Genomic DNA, 23099 nt, shown 5'->3' on the forward strand with positions numbered 1-23099 from the left:
ACTAAAACCTGCTGTACTAGACATGCATCCATGATTGAATGTGTTTGTTGTGTGGTGGGTGCGGCAACGCGCTGTAATCAGCGCATGCTCCCAACCTAAACATCATTTAAATTTGGTAAAAGCAAATTACACCCAGGAATTACACCCATACCAACACAGAAAAAACAATAAAAGAAAGACAACACGACAGAATGTTAACCTTGCATCGAACACTGCAAATGCAATGAATTCTGTAAAAATTTGACTATTACTAGAGCAACAGAATAGCATATAGAATTTCCAGAATATGAATGAAGCACAGACTGACGTTTTCCGTCGCTGCCAGTCTGCCTGCGTCCGGTTGCTAAGCAACTGCATGGACCACGAGCTCGAGCTATTTTGTCCCATTTAGCAGTCCGTAGCAGACTCGTGTCGCAACATGCTGAGCCGGAAGAATATGAGAAGAGTGGAGTTATGAAGTTGCTTTAAGACTATTTATACATGTTTATATTTTTCGACAAATCTTAACGTTGTCAGAAGTAGCTTTTGCAAAGCGGCACCTATCTGGCTTAATGAGTGTTTGCTGACGTAATGGAGGAAAGAGAACAGCGCTACGAGTTTATCATTGTAGGAGGGGGCATCGCAGGTGTTACTTGCGCCCAACAGGTAAGCTGGAATGCCAAAAATAAGAAATGTATGTTAGCAACGTCAGAGACACGATTGAGTTATCTAACCAAATAAAACTTGTGCCAAGTAGTGTGTTATATAGACCACGAGAAAGTGTACAGCCAAGCAGAACAGAGTTGGTCACCCCTTAAAAGTTGTAGTAAGGCTGTTAGAACATTTGCTTTGACAACTAGGGACTTCTTCTATGAATCAGGACAAGAGACCTTTAGAGGGATGCGTATGTGTAAAAAACGTGGTAGGGGTATTATAGTGCAAGTTTAAAGTCATGTTTGCAAAGTAACAGTTTTTCTACACATGTATAGTGATAATGGTATGATAGATCAGACAGTGATTAAGACATCAGCCAGGGGAGGACCAAAGTTAGAAGAATTTTGGTGCAATAACTGCGATATAATTTGTTTCTCAGTTAAATGTATGATCCATTTAATAGCACTTCACAACACATTCAGCACCCATGTCAATGCATTTGTTCATGTGATAAACCCATTTTTCAAAATCCTGCTGACAATCGTCTTTTTCAAGTTCTTGAGCTATAGTTTGACTGTTGTGATGGACCTCTTTTCAGTACTGAAACGGCATGCCACAAAGCAGTTGCTTGATTTTTGGGAAGAGCCAGAAGTCGCAAGGTGCCAGGTCTGGGGAGTAAGGAGGAGACTCAAAGAGGTTGATGCCAGTCTTTGTTGAAGTCAAACAGCTTCTTGGAATGGTGCACTGGTTGTGAAAGGTGAAGTCGCAAAGAGGTGGTTTGGGGCAACCAATCTCTAGCTGCTTAAAAAAACGGGTCAAACAAGTTTCTATATAGGCGTCTGATATCATTGATGTTACTGTCTGTCAAATGGAATTGCCTCAACAAGGTCATCATGATGGAAGAAGATGGTGAACATGACTTTTATCGTTAACTTCATATGTAAAGCTTTGACAGGAAGCGCTTGGCCTTTCTTGGTCCACACCATGGACTTTTCCTTGGTTTCAGCAACCATTTTGTAGAACCAAGCCTCATCTCCAGTCACCAGATTCTTGAACGTCAGCAAAATCCATGAGAAACCTTTGCCAGAATTTGACTTGATGTCCCTTTCTTTCTGCGCTAAGCAGGAAAGGCACCCATTTTTTAGATTTCTTTCGTGTAATCCAACCACTTGTGAAGATGGAAATGGAGGATGGAGTAAATGTCTTTTGAAGGATGAAACATGCAAGGAAAAAAATTAAATTGGCATACAAAAATTTTAACACCAAAATTTTTGGTGGACTCGTGAAAAAGGGAGTGGTAAAGTTATCTTAGGAGTGGCAGTTCAGTAGCCGTATAACCTGTAACCATTTTGAATGAATTCCAGACTACACCTATAGAGGGAGCTGAGCACAAATAGGTACAATCTAGCCTTCCTAAGAAGGAAGTATGGAAGTATGAGAGTGTGTTCTGCTCACTGATGTATATGACCAGCTCCTCAGATTTGTTCATTTGGCACCATTCTATCTGTAATCTGGCCGATTGTGTTAATTCAGAGCAGGACATTGCATAAAGGTCCTAAGTGGGTAAAGAGTACAGCAGTGGGCATGTTACACTGCCTGTTGGCCGTGTTAAGGAACAGTGGGCAGGAAGTGATGCTGGCATTGCACAAGTGCATGGGTTAACCAGTTACTGCAATGATAACTCCCAAAATGCAATTCCATTTGGTGTCATCTAATTTCTCGTTTAAGTACTTGGTAATCAGTTGTGATGGAATGATAATATTAAATGTTGAACTACAGTGCATTCAGAAAGTATGCAGGTCTCTTCACGGTTTTTCATATTTTTTGTGTTTCAGCCTTATGCTAAAATCATTTAAACTATTTTTTTCTTATTAAGCAGCACAAAATATCCCAGAATGGCAACACGAAAACAGGACTTTACAAAAATTTCCTAATGTATTAAAAAATAATCACATTTACACAAGTATTCAGACCTTTACTTAGTGCTTTATTGAAGCACTGTTGGCAGTGCTTACACCCTGAAGTCTTCAGATTTCGAGACTTTCTGCCATTCTTCTTTCCAGATCCTCTGAAACACCCTTAGGTTGGATGGAGATTGTTGAAGGCAGCTATTTTCAGTTCTCTTCAGAGATGTTTGATTGAGTTCAAATTTGGGCTCTAAGGGACAGTTCTCTTTGCTTTGTGCTTAAAAGTCACTGTCCTTTTGGAAAGTGAAACCTCGTCTCAGTCTTAGCTGGTTGTCATTAAGGACACCTTAGTACTTTACTCCTTTTAGCTCTTCCTTGAATTGGACTAGTCTGCCAATTCCTTTTTCTGAAAAACATCCTACAGCATGATGCTGCTACACTCGTGCTTCACTGTTCCAATGGTATTGCACAGGGAAGAGCAGAGCGTGGTTTCTTCTAGACATGTATTTATTTTAATATATTTTTTAAGTTTTAATAGTCACATGTATGAATAGTAATTGTCTTACTATATGGTTACATTTACTTCACCTCCATATCTGCACATAAATGGAAAACTCTAGGTTCATAATACTCTTCCTAAAATATATAATGATAAATACATAACGAAGCAATTAAGCTAATTGTTCTCACAAGCCTTCTAAACATCCCTTTTTATTAGCTAGAAGAAAGGGAAAAAGTATTTTGATTACTCTATTGCTTATTTGTAGATTTCAGAATTCCTCCTCAAACTCCCCATGTCTAAAATATTCTACTTCATTCTTCATGTCCTGCACAATTGATAGGGCTCGTTTATACTTCATGCTCAGAACGCGTATGCGCCCGCATCATGGCTGCCACTCGTTCCCAGTGTTCATTTGTTGCGTCCTCTTAGCAGGTCCTCAGAAATTAATGTGACGCGTGCGCGAGTTGCTGTACCAGCAAAAAGTTGTGGGGTGCAGTGTGCTAAAAGTTGGAATGTGATGTCAGAGTCTCTGGTTACTATCTAAATGTGACAGAAAGCCGCTTTGCGGATCCTATGAGATCGATGTGCGCGCTTCGATGTTTGATGACTGTTTCGATGTGGTGAAGCAAAATGCCGACATACAAATTCATTCGTGGTGCTTTTATATTCAAGCGTTGCATATTCCCGATTGTAATGACACGATACATTTTAAAAGTCTCACATACCGTCTTCTGTGCCGTCTTTTTTTTCTGGAGCTTCCTCCTGACCTGACAGCAATAGATCGCCACACAGAACACATTAAATGTATGATATTCCAACTGTCTGCACATTTTAAAATCCTAAGATTTATACTTTATCACTTTCATGATGAAATACAATAAAATATGTATGTTACATTTTACAGATAAATCATTAATTTCATTTAAATAATGAACACTGTTAATTACACACATGGGGGGTGACACGCTGGCAGAGCAGTAGCACTGCTGTCTCGCAGGGAGTCACGTCGCTGGTATTCTCTGCCTGGAGTTTGCATGTTTTCCTGCTGGGTTTCCACATTGTGCTCCGGTTTCCTTCCAAACATATGCAGATTTGGTGACACTAAAATGACGCCAGTGTATGTGAATGCTTGTATTCACCTTGTGATGAGCTGATGCCCGTCCAGGGATTGTTTCTGCCTCGTGCCCAATGCTTGCTGGAATGGACACATCCCTGGATTGATGGAATTAATCATTAAACATGCTTTTCAGAGATATTGCGGTAAGATGTCATTGGAATTTAATGGATGTACCAGGCAATTCACAACACAGCGAAGCCGAACCGCTTCTCACCATGATAATATCTCGCACTGCCACCTGGTGGATTCCTCCCTATTTACGTAAAGTACTCGCGCAAGTATAAACAATACAGTGGAACCCCGGGTTACGAGTTTAATCTGTTCCAGAACCGAGCTCGTAACCCGATCTGCTCGTAACCCGAACGAATTTTCCCCCATTTAAAATAATGGAAATGAGATTAATCCGTTCCAGCCCTCCCAAAAAGTCCCCAAAATATCATAAATAATAGAAAAAAACAATGTTTTTAAATAAGAAACAAACATCAAAATACTGTATTAGTAAATATAGTTAAATAAAAGATAAACCAACTTAAGAAAATGTAACCTTACCTTGGCGGCAGATAACGGAGAGCGGCTGAGGAAGGAGGGAGGAAGGAGGGAGGGAGGACTGGCTGCATTTTCGGCACCTTCACATCAAAAAAAACTAAAATTGCACTTGTAAAAAGTAAAATTGCAATTGTAAAAAAATAAACTTTCTTAACTTTAAACTTAGCCTAACACTTAACATTACGTCCGTATGATTTTTTTTTATGCTAATCATCTGTTTTTGCCTTTTTGGCTGCACTTTCGGCACCTTCACTTATAGCAGTTTCAGTTTTAGTATAAAGATACCTATGCAACGACGTTTGCTTTTGCCTGCTTTTTAAAAGCTTACGGAAGTGAGCCAAGCAGGTGTCATCATAATTTGCTGCAGAACGACTAGTTGCAACTTTTTCTGGATGTTTCTTTTCAATGAAACTTGTAACCTTCTCCCACATTCCCAGCACTTCTTTAATTTCACTTGTCGAAATTTCCTCTGTCTCGACCTCCTCCTCACTACCGCTGATCTCTTGCAGAGCCTCCGTACGTTGCATGTCCTGCAGCTCAAGCAACTCCTGTGTTGAGAGTTCCTCCTCATGTTCCTCGACAAGCTCGTTGATATCACCCTCGTCAACCTGCAGACCCATCGACTTGCCGAGGGACACGATTTCATGCACTGGATCTACGTCGGGCACGTTGGTCTCGGTCTCAGTCTCGGTCTCGGTCTCGGTATCAAGACCAAATCCTTCAAAGTCCTTCGCTGCAACCGCATCAGGCCATAACTTCTTCCATGCAGAATTCAGTGTTCTTCTGGTCACTTCTTTCCACGCCAGGTCAATCATGCGTAGGCATTGCACGATGTTGAAATGTTCTTTCCAGAACTCTCGGAGTGTTAGCTCCGTATTTTCTGTCACATCGAAGCATCGTTTGAACAGATGCTTTGTGTAGAGCTTTTTGAAATTGGAAATGACCTGCTGATCCATCGGTTGCAGGATTGAAGTCGTGTTGGGTGGGAGGTAGAGGACTTTTATGAATTGATATTCTTCCCGGATGTTGTCTTGGAGACTGGGCGGGTGGGCTGGAGCATTGTCGAGGACGAGTAACGCTTGCAGAGGCAGTTTGTTTTCTTGAAGATACTTCTTCACCGCAGGTCCAAAGCAGAGATTTACCCAGTCGATGAAGAACTGCCGCGTAACCCATGCCTTTGGATTGGCGCGCCACATCACTTGCAGTTTTTCTTTAAGAATCCTGTGAGTCTTAAAGGCTCGAGGATTCTCTGAATGATAGACTAGCAGTGGCTTCACTTTAAAGTCACCGCTAGCATTTGCACACAATGCAAGGGTGAGGCGGTCCTTCATCGGCTTATGTCCTGGCATCTTCGTCTCCTCTGCTGTGATGTACGTCCTACGGGGCATTTTCTTCCAAAAAAGCCCTGTCTCGTCGCAATTAAAAACTTGCTGGGGGATGTAACATTCTGCCTCGATGAGCTGCGCGAAACGTGTGATGAACTCGCCAGCTGCCTTCTGGTCTGCACTTACTGCCTCGCCATGTCTTACGACAGAGTGAATGCCTGATCGCTTCTTAAATCTGTCGAACCATCCATGACTAGCCTTGAATTCTGGTTCTACTACATCCGTAGATGTGGATGGTTCTTTCTGCTTCAGGTCATTGTAAATGATGCGAGCTTTCTCGCTTATGACTGTTTCAGTAAGCATATCTCCTGCCAACTCTTTCTCTTTTATCCACAATAACAGCAGGTTTTCCATTTCTTCGTGGATAGCCGACCTTTGCTGTGTAATTACGGTCATGCCTTTTGCTACTTTTACACTCTTTATGGTCTCCTTTTGCTTTAGTATTGTGCATATCGTGGACGTACTGCGGTCGTAAATTTTGGCGAGTTCCATCACATGCACACCTCTCTCATGCTTTTCTATAATTTCCTGCTTCAACTCGACTGACAGCATCCTATTCTTCTTGCTGCTGTCCTTTCCACTTCCTACCTTCTTTGAAGACATGGTTAATGCCCAATATGTATGATATGGCTCTGGGTAGAAGGGGTAGAGGTTTCCGGGTAAGAAAGTCAAAGCGGAAACTAGCGGTGACGTTTCGGAGCTCGGCTCGTAAAACGGGCAGGCCTCGTAAACCGGGCAGAAATTTTGCTCGGATCGCGGCTCGTAAACCGAATTACTCGTATACCGAGCTGCTTGTAAACCGGGGTTCCACTGTACAACGCTTGCGTAGCAGGAGTGACCGCTGCAGCATGCGTCGCGTTGCGTGAAGTATAAACCTGGCCATATACAGCTGTGAGATTCAGGGCTTACTGTCAATCCCATTACACATCTCTTGGCAATTTCTTCTTTTGCTTTCTAGTGTCTACAACCAGGAACCCTCCCTCCAGACTGTATGTGAACTTTATCCATATACATTTAATAATGGTCTTTTGCTACTGCTAACTTGTCAGCACCTCTACAAGTCAGGAAATAAAAGTAAAATCATGTTCTTGACGTCAGTCTTCAACCATTTTGGTTAAGATTTCTTGAAGGTTCCACCAGGATAGCCTTTTGATTATGCAACAACTGTCATATTCTTTTTTTGCAATGGAAATTTGACTTGGAATACATGATTGCCCCCCCCGCAAGACCAAAATTCTGCTTGAGATAATAATGCTAATGCATTTAAAATCCTTTACCTTAATGTAATGCATGGAAGAATAATACCAATCCATTTTCCATAAAATTTTGATGTATGAAATGTACTACAGTCAGTCAATCCTTATGGTTTATTTGATAAGTTAAAGGAACATCTTTAATTTTACACAATAAAATTGTCGGTTGCAGGGTCTTAGGTTATTTTGATTCAATTTATTCAGACAGCTTTTATGAGAAAATATGAAAGAAACTGACAGCTAAATAGATGGGCTGCTTGTTTCGTGCTGGGTTGACCCTTCATTGATTGGTCACATTAAGAAATGTGTTGCTCCCTGAAGGCTCATGACATTGCCTCCACGCACATGCACTTACCCCAAATAATCCTCCAATTTTGCCAACCACACTTGCATGTCTGATAATAGATGAAAGGTAAATGCCAATTATCTCATTTTAGTGAACAAGTTAAACAATAGAAAAATAGCAGTTAATTTAATAAAGTTAGGAAATGCAAAACAGGGAAAATAAATACCAGTATTCAGGTAGATGCAATAATGCAATAATGTTCTATTCTATGAATAACTACTTAATAATGTACTTTCAGCTTCAGATATTTTCCATCCCTCATATTTTCTGTAACTGTTTTCTTAATAGAAACTGATTCCATAGAGGGAAAGGAAAAAACCCACATAATGATGCATTATTTATACAATTACAGTGTCTAGCGTGTTTTAGCCGGGCGCTGCGCCCGGCTTTCATCTTGTAATGTCTACAGGCACAGGCAGATCTAATGATCTGCAGAGATGGCAAGGGACGAGCGGGCGGGTGGGCAAATATTTTAGAAGCAGGATTGCATGTGGCGAGGGGAGAGGCGCAGGGCGGGGCGGGATGTTCCCGATCACTTAATGCTGAACAAGCTAATAGTGGGGACGAGGTGGAGTGGAGTTCACAAGCAAAGAGTATGGGGAGGTGGGCTTTCAAGAGGGGGCTGTACAAGGTAATAGTGGGGGCAGGGCAGCTTAAAACAGTAGCAAGGAGTATGGAGAGGTGGGCGGGCGAGAGGGGGCTGTACATGCTAATAGTGGGAGCGGAGGGGCAGTTTACAAGCAGAGAGGATGACTGATGAAATAAAAAAAGTCTAGTGGAACCAGCCTGTCAGATATCAGAAAAAGGGTGTCAGGAAGTGACGTCTCTGTCCTCAGTGTCAGTGCAGTCTGTGTAGTGCTGCTAAGCGTACAGCTGCTCTCTTCTTGTTCAGTACATAGCAAACCAATATATATACGGTTGTTTAAGCATTAGGTGTGTTCTGTGTGCAAAAATCCTTGTAGCACTCACTGTTGTTCCTGTTAAAGTGACTCCCTCTACTGTTTTTATATTTGCTTATACTGAAGGTTTTGTTAAAGTGACCCCATCTGCCGTTCTTATATTTGCTCATATTTGGACCTGCGTCAATATTGCAAAAAGTGTGCAGTAACTCTTGCAGCATACACTGTGTCCTGAACAAAAGTTTTGTCACCGAATTGCTGAGGGTTTTGTTAAAGTGACCCATCTGCCATTCCTTTTTTTTGTTCATATCTTGCCCTGCCGTAGTGCAAGTGTGCATTGAATATCCAACAGGCTCCCACTTTCCCACTCAAAAATCTTATTCATAGGTACTTTTAATTTTTTCCACACGTTTTACCAACATGAGTAAAAAAAGGTTTCAGAAAACAACACTGCTCAGTTTTTTCAGAAAAGAGACGTCACAAACTAATGAAGGTGCAGTGTCAACTCCTGTTGTGACAATTTCAGACAAAGGCATTGCAGAGGCTGGTCCATCCTCTTCAGTACACACTCTGCCAATTGATAAATCTAAGCACCACTTATCCGGTATAAGTAAGCAATGGTTTAAAGATTTTGATTGGCTAATAGTTAAAGAAAATGGTATGTGGTGCTCATTGTGGATGAAATATTCAAACAAACACCCCCCCCAAGGAGGGAGTTACCTTGGGTAAACGTGCCATGCACAAGAATTCGAAAAGAAAGCTTGCTGGACCATGAAAAAAGTAAAATGCACATTGAGTCTTCTGTTGACCTTTTAGGAAAGCGTGTACTAGAGCAAACTGGAATCGGTCAAATTGAAAGATCTGTATCTGTGTTAAATAACTTACAGAGAGATGCCTTTGTGGGAACACTGTAAAGAAATGGGTTGTTCCTTTTTACAACATCTCAATGTTGGTAAAAATGCACATTACACCTCTGGATGTCTTAGCATCAGAAATAAAGTCTAACATACTGAAAAATATACATGCTGAAAGAAACATGTGATGAAACCACAGACATCTCAGTTGTAAAACAATTAATTATTTATATTAAATATGTTTGCCAGGTCACTAAAGAGGTCAGAATTAGTTTTGTATCAACCCGCAATATGATTGATGGCAAAGTGGAGACTATAACCAACACACTGAGTGAGACTATGGACACTCTAGGCTTGAAAACTGCTAATTTGGGTCAGATGGAGCAGTTGTTATGATTGGGAAACAGAAAGGTGTGGCAAAACTCCTTAAAGATAAAACATTTGGACTGTTGGTCAACTGCCACTGTGTAAACCACCAATTGGTCCGTGCAAGTGCCCAAGTAGCAGCTGCTGTACCTTATTTATCAAAACTGAACGACATCTTAAGACAGCTGTTCTATTTCTTCCAAAATTCTTCAGTTGGATGGCTGGTTTAATAGAAATTCAAAATATTCTGAACATTCCCCAGATTAAGCTGAAAATGGCCGGTGACACTAGATGGCTGTCTCATGACTTTGCAGTGCAGTCACTACGAACGAAATGACATTACAGCTGGAGGATTAATTAAATGTATTAAAACGTACAATTTTGTTTCCTCTCTGATGATGTTTTCAGATTTATTACCTTTGTTGTCCAACTCATCTAAGGCTTGGCAAAGGCAAGATGTCAAGTTTGCCTGCCACAAAATTGTCCATCATGGAGTTGAAAGACACTCCTGGGAGATCTTTTCAAAGCCTTCATCATTGTCTGACAGAAGAATGGTCAGATCTCTGCATTGTTTATACACAGAGTGATGTAATGTCATTCAAAACTGCAATATATGATAAATACCTAGAGACAGTTGTCAAGCACCTAGATGCAGGATTCTCTGACATGCCAATTATTTCCAGCTTTTCAAACGTTTTCAATGCAGAAACTCACGACTCAAGTGAGTCTGCTGAAATTCATTTTGGTAATTACTCCAAAAATGGTAGCCCTCCAATTTTAAAATATAAAAGTAGCAGGCAAGAATGGACAGTTTTGTCAAAAATGATCAGAAATCAATCATACAAAGACTTCAGTCCAAAACAGATTTTACTAAAAACGGCAACGACAACAGAGCTCAAATAGTCGTTTCCAAATTTAGCCAAACTAGCTCATATTGGGCTAGTGATCCCAGTGAACACAGCTGAATGTGAAAGGGGGGTTTCTGCACTTAAAAGGATCAAGACATGTTTGAGAAATCTCATGAATCAAAGCATGCTAAATAATCTCATGCTGATCTCCTTGGAGGGCCCAGATCATGGGGACTTTGATTATGGGAAAGCTGCAGGCAACTGAGCCTCCAGGATGAAAAGAAGAATAAATATTTAACTGAAGACGCCTTCTGCATATGCAAGTTGGCTATTTTTAAATTTTTCTTCATTAGGTTTCCCATACTTTTTTTTCATTGTTTTCACTTTTCTTCCCGATAGTGACAATACTTGTGCCTCTTGGTTTATGTCATAAGAATTGTTGTTTAAAATTTGTGTCAAAACTTAAAAAAGGAAGCCATATTGAGCATTGGAAAATAATTAATAATAATTAACTAATAAAAATAGTGCACATTTAATTTTTCCCACCACCAAATTTCCCCGTCCCACCCCACCCAGCTATTTTTTTATGCCACCTGGCTGGAAAAACTTTCTGGGGAGAACACTGAATTACTTTATCCTTATGCTGTGTATTATTTTCCTTTCTCCAGTTCATTTCAGTGCCCTTTGTGGGTGCATTGCTTTTCCCACTTTTGTGATAGTATTGACCCTGGCATCTTCTACTGGACACTTTGTTATTTAGCCTTGGATGCTGCTTATTTCACCAATATATTACACATTTTTGTCTAACATATACTGTAGTTCATCATTTTTATCATATCATATTTTTACATCACTGTATCATTTTACTCAAGCCTGCAGTGTTTTCCAGAAGTCCAAGTACATGAGATTGGTAATACTGAACTTTCTGTTTAGGTGCTGAGGAAACATTAGTTAATGTAGTCACTGTCCATGAGTTCTTCATATGTTAAGCATTTTATATGTAGGAGTTGGAGATTTTTGTTGTATTTGTTTGTATTTAACATATCTGGTATTTATTTTTAACTATTTGTTTAATTAACCTCTCTAGAGTACTGCTTCATGATTTCACAGTTTGTACCTTCTACCTGTGTTCTTTCTTTCCACCTTCCAAAGACATCCATTTTCGGTTAGTTAGCATCTCTAATTTTTTCCACATGACTGAAACCTTTTCCACATGACTGAAACCACTGCCTCATGCCTGATTGGCTGCTGGCTGTAAGCTGATTAGGCATTGGCTCCCAATGATCCTGATCTGGGTAAGGTGATTATAAATCGGATCGATGGTTGGATTGATTATAATATTTCATTGTGGGAAAAAATCAGATTATTTAATGTGCTAATGAGTCCACATCTGGAGCATCATGTTATTGTCTCCTAAACATACTACAAAATACATAGCAGCTTTTGATGTCATTCAGAGAAGAACAATCAAGTACATTCTTGGACTAAAAGGCATATTCAGCTCTGACAGGATAAGGGAATATATTTCTTTAGTCTTGTGCAGAGAGGGCTATGTGTAAACCTAATCTATGACTTTAAAATTCCCAAAAGAACTGATTAAAGTGATCTTTCTGAATTGTTTCATTTCAGTAGTGAATCATGTACTCAGAAATAATGGTGAAAGAGAAGGAGAAGTGCATTCAAAATGAAAATCAGGAAGCATTCAAAGGGTCTGACATGCACTACCCAGATACTATATGTGTTTGAAGCAGACACCATCACTTTTTAAAAAAAATGTCTTGATGAGATTTTGGGATAGCTTATGTAGCAACTAACTTTATAAGCATGATGGATTGAATTGATTCTTGTTTGTCTTATTGTGTTGTGCCCAAAATAAGATGGTAATCATGTGTTGCTTTTAGGGGATAGTGATCATGCTGCCATTTCTTGTTTTTATCATTGCTGTCATACTTATGAAGTTCCCTTTTTCAGAGACATTTAAATTTGATCGTAATGAGGCAATTAGCACATTTATACCTGGTTTACTAGGCATTTATACAGCTACATCAAAAAGAAGAATATCAAACCTGTCCCCTAACTTGATGTCAAATCTGATGGATCTGGATGCATACCTTTATTTCCTCCTCTAATGTTCACACCCCTTGCTTTATTTTTCTTTCGGTGATACTGGAAATTCTACTATTTGATTATGAGGGGAAGTGATTTGCTTAGGCATGCATACAGAAGGCTTTTTCTGTATTTAAAACATTGTCATAGTGAACTTATTGACATGAACAACAATTTAGGGTACTGTGACATTTTATTGGTTTATGTTTTGGTTTTTATTTGTCTACAGAATGCATTGTATTGTTCAGAACATTTGAGGAAGTGAATTGTCTTTTAATAAAATCAATCAAAATCCTCAAACCATCAAAGATTGACCACTTTATTTGTTTTTTATTCTACTTAAGCTAGTTCCAATTCATTAACTGCATTTAAACTCCTCTGAAAGAACCAACGTAATTTCATGTAACATATTCTTGAATGTTTGTCCTTAGTAGACCCTAGAGGAAAAGATACATTTCTGTTACTTAGAAGCTTCAGGTGAATGAGTACTGGACGAGACTGTATAATACAGAGGATTATTGTGACAGTTCCCTCTATACAGTGGTGACATTCTCAAGCTTATATTGTCATTTATATTCATGAGTACTTGTTTCTTAATCAGAAGTGTTTCTTGAATCAGTATGACATCATGTGAAGTGTGGTAAATCAAATTAACATCTTAATATTTTTTACAGCTTGCCTCTCAGTTTCCATCAGATGTGGTTCTGCTTCTTTCTGCTTCACGTTTAATCAAGGCTGTAACAAATTTTAAACAGGTAAGGTAGAAGCATATCTTGGACCGCCGCCATGGTGATCTTTTTTTAGACTGGTGTAATTTCAGCAGACTTATATTTACAGTACTTATGATCATTTAAATAGTTTTCTTTTAAAGCTACAGTGTTTGGATTAGAAAGATGATGTCCCTAAAAAATTAAGTTTATTAATAGGCTTTAAATTGCAAAGTGAGAAGTGGCAGGTGGCAAATGACCTTACCTTTCACAGGTTAGTGTACTTGGGATGCTGCCATCTTGTTTGGTCACGGCTGGTGTCGTATGCTAGAGATTATGTGACAAGAAATGTTAGTAGCTAAATTAAGAAACCGTTTTACTGCTTGGGTTTTGTAATTTTTTTAAGTGCTTTTTAATTTTGATCAGTATGAAAGGCTCTAAACAAAATCAACTTTATTGCTTTTACCTGTATATTATCAATGTACTAAATGTAAAAAATGACATGTTGAAAGTTGTTTGCCTTTAGAAAGTATTTAATATGAAAATAATATATAATTTTTTTTTGTTAACTTGTACATAATTTTTGTGATTGTAGTTTAATACTGTGAGTTAGGACTTGCCAGTACATCATAATTTATGATTAAATCAGTAGCTCTTATGTATATTTAATGTTGAGCAATAATGTTGTCAAGTAACTGTATATCTTGTCCTTCCTTTATGGGAAAACTACAGATCTAATTTAGAAACAATACAGATTTTGAAGAAAAATTATACATATATTAAAAAAAAGAATGAGATGTAGGCAATGGTGTTGTTTTAAGCACAGTCAAGTTAACAAGACCATATGTGATGTTTCATTTAAATTTTTTTCTCTGTAATGCATAGCTGAAACATATAGGCTGCACCATTATCAGTCTTTAAACTGTTAAAGACTTTGAATTTTTTTTTTGCATTTCTCTGTTTCCATTAATATTTACCTTCTACATTAGCACATCTCATATTTGCAAAGGCTCACACACAGCACTTATATTGGTCCTCAACACTATAAAACCATAAATATATAGAAACAAAGTGTTGGACACTAACCAAATGTGACTATTTTCCAGTTTCGAATTATAGCACCCACATGTTTCGTTTTTATGAAAATTTATATTCATTTATTTGCTTTCAGGTTCTAAATTCAACTTAGTAAAACATCTGAAAAAAAAAACATCCAGTGCCCTCCATAATGTTTAGGACAAAGACACATTTTCCTCTGATGTACCCCTCAGTTAAAACAATTAAAATGTGATTAAAGTGCACATTGCAGACTTTAATCTAAGAGTATCTGCATACATTTTGGTTCAAACCATGAAGAAATTGCAGTAGTTTTTCCACATGGACCCCATCATTTCTGGGCTCCATAATGTTTGTGACATAGCAATGATCGGTATATTAAAGCAGTCATATATAGTACTTTGTTGCAAATCCCTTGCGTGCAATACCTGCTTGAAGTCTGCGAGTCATAGACACCACCAGGTGCTGAATATCTTCTGTGGTGATGCATTGCCATGCTTCCGAAGCAACCATCTGTAGCCCCTGCTTGTTTCAGGGGCGTATTCCCTTTCTCTTCAGTATATGGAAGGCATGCTCAATTTGATTTAAATCCGGTTACTGGCTTTTCCATTTAAGAATTTAAGAATTTTTTAGCTTTGTAAAATTCCTGTGTTGCTTTAGTAGTATGTTTGGGATTATTATCTTGTTGTAAGATGAAGCACTGTCCAATGAGCTTTGAGGCATTTACTGGAACGTGAGCAGATAAGATGTTTCTGTACACCTCAGAATTCATTCTATGACTTCTGTCACCAGTTACATCATAAATGAAGATAAGTGTGCCAGTACCTGTGGAAGTCATACCTCCCTAAGTCATAATATCCTCACCACCATATTTAACAGATGAGGTGTTCTGCTTTGGATCTTGGGTAGTACCTTTTGGTTTTAATACTTGCTCATCACTATGATACAGCATCTTGCAGTGTGTCCTCTGTATTCCTGTTAATAAATTTTTATGTGGATAGAAGTCTCAGACACATACACATCTGCCTCATGCAGACTGTTTCTGATCTGTTGGACAGGCATTTTGGGCTTTTTTTACTTTGTTTTTACCATAGTGAAGATTCTTCTGTCATCAGCAGTGGAGGTCTTCCTTGGCCTACCAGTCCTGCTGTGATTACTGAGTTCACAAGTGTGTTCTTTCTTCTTAATGATATTCTAGACAAATGCTTTAGGTAATACTAAGGTTTTACCAATGTATGTAATGGTTTTTTCTTGTTTTCAGCATCACAATGGCTTCTTCGACTTTCATTGGTACAGCTCTTATCCTTGTGTTGAACAATGGCGACTACAGACTCCAAAGGTAGTCTGTAGGTAGAAGCAAGCCTAGGTATCTCATGCCTGCAATGAAACACACCTGAGTAATCACAAACTCTTGTGATGCCAATTGTCCCAAACATTTTGGTGTCCTGAAGAGGGTGGAACATGTATAAAAAGTGTTGTAATTTCTACATGGTGTGACTGAAATATACACAAATACCCTTAAATGAAAGTCTGTGATGTCCAGTTTCAAATCTGTATTGTTTGATTTGTAATATTAAACTGTAGCAGGTAAATCAAGGAAAAATGTGTCTTTGTCCCAAACATTATCGAGGGCACTATGTAGGATTTGAACATGTACAGTTTATTTAAACTGCAAGCTTACCTGCGTTAAGGAAACACACAGGATGCACTGCTTACCATCCTGGTTTCTTCTGCAAAGATGACTTTAAATTTCAGGTGCCTTCTTGTTTAGATGTGATATTTAGTGTGAATACCTTCCTTATTGGTAGTGTCTCATTTAACTTTGCAAAACACTTTTAAAACTGACATTCTGTAAAAATAAGAAAATGAGGGGTCTGAGGTGGGATGACAACAGTTTCTTATATCAGTTTTAAATGTAGTGAGGCGCATGTAGTGTTGCAGTAAATGGGCAATGTTAGAACTAGATTAATTAGTGTGAATGTTTCCAGATCTTCAGGACTTTTATACTCTAAATAACATATTCAGTTTAATTTACATTATTCTTTTATATTGCTTCAGTGTACAAAGGCATAGATTGCTTACAGAGGTTTCCACCTTAATAAAAGGACAAGTGTCTGTCTGGGTGTTTAATGGGCTACTATATCTCTGCTATCCAACAGATGGCACTTTTACAAATCCTGTACCAAAAAGCAGACTCACTGCACTATAAACATTAACACTTAGGTCGACATTATTACTTAGGCTTCAACCTGTCTTAGATGGGTAGCACAGTTAGTATAAATATAATAAAATTAACATTAAAGTAAAAAAAAAAAATAAACACACATCAAATTAAATAAACAGTTAAACAGAAATTGGTTTCATTGGTTAAATGTAAACAAAGGTATGCTGTTATACAGTATATTCCTATTAATGCAAGAGCTGAGCTAAGGCCAGTTGACTGAGTAGAGAAGGAAACAAAAATTCCAGTGAACATTATAACTAGAGAAAGCACACCTTTGGAGCCTTCATAACCCTTAATGTCAGAAAAGTTTAAAGTTTTGCTGACTTATGCCAGACCACAATGCTTCCCCTTTTGTATGCACATGCTGTGGTCCATGACTATGTAAACTCTAGTAAAATTTGATTATTAGGTTTTGTGCCAGTAGCCAAGTGCCACAGCAGTATACCAATGCATTTCTACTTCTAATGATACTGCCCAAAATGACTACCAACCAAAGACTGATTGAAGGTAAATATTTTGTCATGTGTAAAGTCCTGAGCTACCTCAGGAAATACCTTTGCAGATATGTTTTGTATACAATTCACCTTCTGTCATCATTGTATCTGTCTGCATGAAACAACCTGGTTCCCAGTACACCAAATCTGTTGAAATTTGACATACTTACACTTTAAGGAAATTTATTGTAAAAATTATTTTCAGTCAGATATTGACATATTTCCAAACTCATCATTCTTAAAACAGAGAAATATTCTGTGTAACTTTTGACAATTATGGATTAGTATATCTTTTCAGATTTCCCAAAGGACAGGTTGCTTTAACTGGAATATTTTGTATATGATAGTCTTTTACTCATTTGACTGCCACTCCTGCCAGCAAAATTGTGAAATACCTATTGAGATTCTTCCCGTAGAAGCAACTCCTGTGGTTGCATTACAGGTTGCATGATCATCAGTTGTAGCAGTTCACTTCTCCCACTCCTTGAAATCACAGCAGGTAAGTTACATGAAGGTCCTGACTGTATTAGTAAAAAATACAGGCAGCTTGTGTAGAAATGAATAAAAGAGGAAATGAGCTACCTAGCCATAGCTTGATGACACGTTATTCATACAGTGAATAAACATGTACTCGTGATTTCCATTATACCTAAAACAAAAACCTGTACTATACTATTAAAAACCTCACAGCTACATTTATACATTATAAGGATTCAATATTTCTCTGACACTATAATTTATTTGCAAAGCTGAGCAATAATCTCCTGTTCTTTACAGTTGGATTCAGTCAACACTTTTAGCTTAAAACTTTAAACAGTACTTCAAAATATTTGAATGCTAGGAAATTTAAACTACAATTTTCAAAAGACCCTTCAAAAACAACAACTAACAACAGGACATCAATCAATTAAATTTTTTCATCACATGCTATTGTAAAGTGCTATTAACAAACATTTTATATACAGTGGAACCTCGGGTCACGACCGTAATTCATTCCAAAACTCTAGTCGCAACCCGATTTGGTCGTGACCCGAAGTAATTTCCCCATAGGATTGTATGTAAATACAATTAATCCGTTCCGGACCGTACAAGCTGTATGTAAATATATATACGCTCGCTCGTGCTCGCTCACTCCTTGCGCTGTCTCTGTCTCTCGCAATCACTCTCGCTCCTCGCGCTGTCTCTCGTATGTAAATATATATGCTCGCTCGCACTCTCTCTCTCTCTCTCGCTCGCTCCTTGCGCTCTCTCTCTCTCGCTCGCTCCTTGCGCTTTCTCTCTCTCTCTCTGTCTCGCTCCTTGCGCTCTCTCTCTCTCTCTGTCTCGCTCCTTGCGCTCTCTCTCTCTCTCGCTCGCTCCTTGCGCTCTCTCTCTCTCTCTGTCTCGCGCTCGCTCCTCGTGCTCTCGCCCTCACGCTCTCTCTCGCTCACTCCTCGTGCTCTCGCCCTCACGCTCTCTCTCGCTCGCTCCTCGTGCTCTCGCCCTCGCGCTCTTTCTTGCTCGCTCCTTGCGCTCTCGCCCTCGCGCTCTCTCTCACTCGCGCTCTCTCTCGCTTGCACTCTCTCTCTCTCTCTCTCCCGCTCCTCTCGCTTGCGCTCTCTCTCTCCCGCTCCTCTCGCTTGCGCTCTCTCTCTCCCGCTCCTCTCGCTTGCGCTCTCTCTCTCCCGCTCCTCTCGCTTGCGCTCTCTCTCTCTCGCTCCTTGCGCTCGCTCTCTGTCTCTCTCTCGCTCGCGCTCTCTCTCTCTTACGCTCTATCTCTCTTGTGCTCTCTCTCGCTGCACAGGGAGAGACAGAACACGTGTGGAAATTATCGGCGTGTACAAACCGGAAGGGAAATTGGCTTTTTCGTCACTCGAGTGTGTGGTCGTGAACAGATGCAAAAGTTTGGCAAACTTTTTGGTCGTAACCCGATTTGTACGTGGTCCAAGGCATTCGTGACCCGAGGTTCCACTGTATTCTGTTATAAATGTTATTACAGTTTATTATTAGTGTTATTTTTTAATATGACTCTTTACGAAAAATATTTAATGAACAAAATGTGATAAGTAACTGTTTGATGAAGTTACTAAAAAACTGAAAATGCTTCAACTTGCAAAGTTAAAGTCTGTGAATGGACCTGATCATTATGTCTTGTGTAAGCTTTCTTTTTTGTGTATTGCTTCTGTGTTTATTGCACAATCCAGATTACTGTCTTGGTGCACCACTAGGTACTTGCACAGTATTCTTTAACCCCGGATAAAGATTAGAGTTAAGGCAGCCTTGCTTTTTCTTAAAAGCTCTACCTTCTTTAGTAGTTTTACTAATTTTTAGAATGTTTTAAATACTGGCATTTTGAGGGATTATAAAGTTCACTCTCCAAGGTGTGCATTTATATGTTCTTTTGTGTAAAGGGGAAGGCAATGTCATTTAAAGCTTTATACAGTAGATATAAAAATCACAGATTTTTTTGTAATAAAAAAATGAAACCAAGATAAATTCTGTCAGAACTTATTCCACCTTTATTGCAAAATTGCAATATATACAAAAAGGTGAAAACAAATCAGAAACTGTTTAGTAAAAAAAGGAAAAGAAAATACTACAAAAACCTGGTTGCATTATTGTGCACACCTCCTAAAGTAATAAAGTAAGACTATCAGTTTGGCACATCTGGACTTGGCAATTTTTGCCTATTCCTCCTTGTAAAAAGTTTCCAGATCTGTCATATTACAAGGGCATCTCCTGTGCACAGCTCTCTTCAGGTCACCACACAGATTTTCAGTTGGCTTAAGGTCTGGACTCTGGCTGGACCATTCCAGAACATTGATCCTCCTTTGATGAAGCCATTGCTTTGTTGATTTTGATGTATGTTTTGGGTTATTGTCATGCTGAAAACGAAGTCCCTCTTCATCTTTAGCTTCCTAGCAGTTGCTTGAAGGTTTTGTTCCTAAGTAGACTGACACTTGGAGCTATTCATGATTCCATCCACCTTGACTAAAGCCCCAATTCCAGCCAAAGAAAAGCAGCTCCAAAGCATTATGCTGCCTCCACCATGTTTCACAGTGGGTATGGTATTCTTTTGATGATGTGCTGTGTTATTTATGCACCAAACATACCTTTTTGAATTGCGGCTAAATAGTTTAACAACCTTGGTCTCATCAGGCCGTAATACATTTTTTCTAAATGGTTGTGCGAGACCTTTTTGCAAAGTTTGTTTTTCTTACCCCACAACCCAAGCATATGAAGAATACAACTGATTTTTGTCACATGTAGGGAACAATCAGTACTTGCCAGGAAATCCTGCAGCTCTCTTTAATGTTGCTGTAGGCCTCTTGGTGGCCTCTCTGACCAGTTTTTTTCTTGTCTTCTCATCAGTCATGGAGGGATATCCTAATCATGGTAGAGTCACTGTTGAGCAATATTTTAATGCTCCATGGGATGTTTAATGCTTTAGACACTTTTTTGTACCCTGTCCTGATTGATATCTTTCAATGATGAAATCCCGTTCATGTTTTAAAAGGTCTTTGCAGACCATGGCTTTTGGAGTATGTTGCAACCAAGAGGATATTGGAATAATCCTACAGGAACGGCCAAAGTTTATGTGAGCTCAGTCAAAGCCACTTTAATTGAAGTCAGGTGTATAGTAAATATTATTTGAGATGAGACTTATTGTGATTGGCTGATTCTGAACGCAGCCACATCCTTGATTATTAAAGGGTGTGCACACTAATACAACCAAGTTTTTGTATGATCCCACCCCCCTTTTCACTAAACAGTTTCTGATTTATTTTCATGTTGGAAGGTAGATTTTCAGTTTGGCCTTAAATGTATTAGTCAGTGTAATGACTTATGCATAACCATATAATTTCAGTTTTTCTTAGCACTAGTAATGATTCTAACAGCAGCACAGACTCCTTGTGACCCAAAACTGGATAAGCAGGTTAGAAGATGGGTAGATGGATAAAATGATAGAAATATAATGATTTAAATGTTCTGTGAATAAAGAATTGCAGTATTCAGTTTTGCTTGAATTAACTTTGTATTCTGCATAGTGATTAACTATCTAAGCTTCTTATTTTGTAAATAAAAAACAAATTATGACACATGCAGTTATATGAGTGCTAAATGTTATATATGCAGCTGGAGATCCACAAAGGGAGAAAAATGAATCACGTATCATAAAGTACTTTTTATTCCTGAGCTTTCAAAAAAAAAAAAAAGAAAAGAACCTACTTTATGATATGTGATTCATTTTTCTCCCTTTGTGGATCTCCAGCTGCAAATATGCAAACCATATCACAGACCTTCTCTTGCATATATATATATATATATATATATATATATATATATATATATATATATATATATACAGTCATGGCCGAAATTAACGCCACCCCTGGAATTTTCACAGAAAATGCACCATTTCTCCCAGAAAATTATTGCAATTACAAATGTTTTTGTATATACATGTTTATTTCCTTTATGTGCATTGGAACAACACAAAAAAACAGAGAAAAAAAGCCAACTCTGACATCATGTCACACAGAACTCCAAAAATGGGCCGGACAAAATTATTGCCACCCTTTCAAAATTGTGGGTAAATCGTTTTATTTCAAGCATATGATGCTCGTTTGAACTCACCTGTGGCAAGAAACAGGTGCTGGCAATATAGCAATCACACCTGAAGCCAGTTAAAATAGAGAAAAGTTGACTCAACCTTTCTGTTGTGTGTCTGAGTGTGCCACACTAAGCATGGAGAACAGAAAGAAGAGCAGAGAATTGTCTGAGGACTTGAGAACAAAAATTGTGGAAAAATATCAACAATCTCAAGGCTACAAGTCCATCTCCAGAGATCTTCATGTTCCTTTGTCCACTGTGCGCAACATAATCAAGAAGTTCACAACACATGGCACTGTAGCTAATCTCCCTGGACGTGGACGGAAGAGAAAAATTGATAAAAGACTGCAACGAAGGATAGTCCGAATGGTGGATATACAACCCCAATCAACTTCAAAACATATTCAAGCTGTTCTGCAGACTCAGGATGCAACAGTGTCAGCTTGAACTATCCGTCGACATCTGAACGAAATGAAACACTATGGCAGGAGAGCCAGGAGGACCCCACTGCTGACACAGAAACATAAAAAAGCCAGATTGGAGTTTGCCAAAATGTACTTGAGGAAGCCAAAATCCTTCTGAGCAAACGTCTTGTGGACAGATGAGACCAAGGTAGAGCTTTTTGGTAAAGCTCATCATTCTACTGTTTACAGAAAACAGAATGAGGCCTACGAAGAAAAGAACACAGTACCTACAGTCAAACATGGTGGAGGTTCTAAGATGTTTTGGGGGTGTTTTGCTGCCATGAAATCTTAAGACTACCAAAAGATATTGGGGCGCAATGTAGGGCCCAGTGTCAGAAAGCTGGGTCTGCATCAGAGGTCATGGGTGTTCCAGCAGGACAATGACCCCAAACATACCTCTAAAAGCACTCAGAAATGGTTGAAGACAAAGAGCTGGAGAGTTCTGAAGTGGCCAGCAATGAGTCCGGATCTAAATTTGATTGAACACTTATGGAGAGATCTCAAAATTGCTGTTGGGATAAGGCGCCCTTCAAATCTGAGAAACCTTGAGCAGTTTGCAAAAGAAGAGTGGTCGGAAATTCCAGTTGAGAGGTGTAACAAGCTTGTTGATGGTTATAGGAAGCGCTTGATTTAGTTATTTTTTCTAAAGGGCGTGCAACCAGATATTAAGTAGAGGGTGCCAATAATTTTGTCCAGCCTGGTTTTTGAGTTTTGTGTGAAATGATGTCAGATTTGGATTTTTTTCCTCTGTTTTTTTGTGTTGTTCCAATGCACATAAAGGAAATAAACATGTGTATAC

General features: G+C 38.9%; 1 protein-coding gene across 1 annotated transcript in view; it reads left to right on the top strand.

Moving 5' to 3' along the window:
* The first annotated feature begins 376 nt into the window (after window positions 1-376).
* Window positions 377-23099, top strand: part of pyroxd1 (pyridine nucleotide-disulphide oxidoreductase domain 1) — a 61961-nt gene continuing 39238 nt past the window's right edge. Inside the window, exons 1-2 of the mRNA XM_028806703.2 lie at window positions 377-645; window positions 13437-13517. Coding sequence (XP_028662536.1) covers window positions 571-645; window positions 13437-13517 — 156 coding nt within the window. The 5' untranslated portion in view covers window positions 377-570. The remainder of the gene's footprint in view (window positions 646-13436; window positions 13518-23099) is intronic.

The sequence above is a fragment of the Erpetoichthys calabaricus genome, chromosome 1 (assembly GCF_900747795.2).
Source record: "Erpetoichthys calabaricus chromosome 1, fErpCal1.3, whole genome shotgun sequence".
Lineage (NCBI taxonomy): Eukaryota > Metazoa > Chordata > Cladistia > Polypteriformes > Polypteridae > Erpetoichthys > Erpetoichthys calabaricus.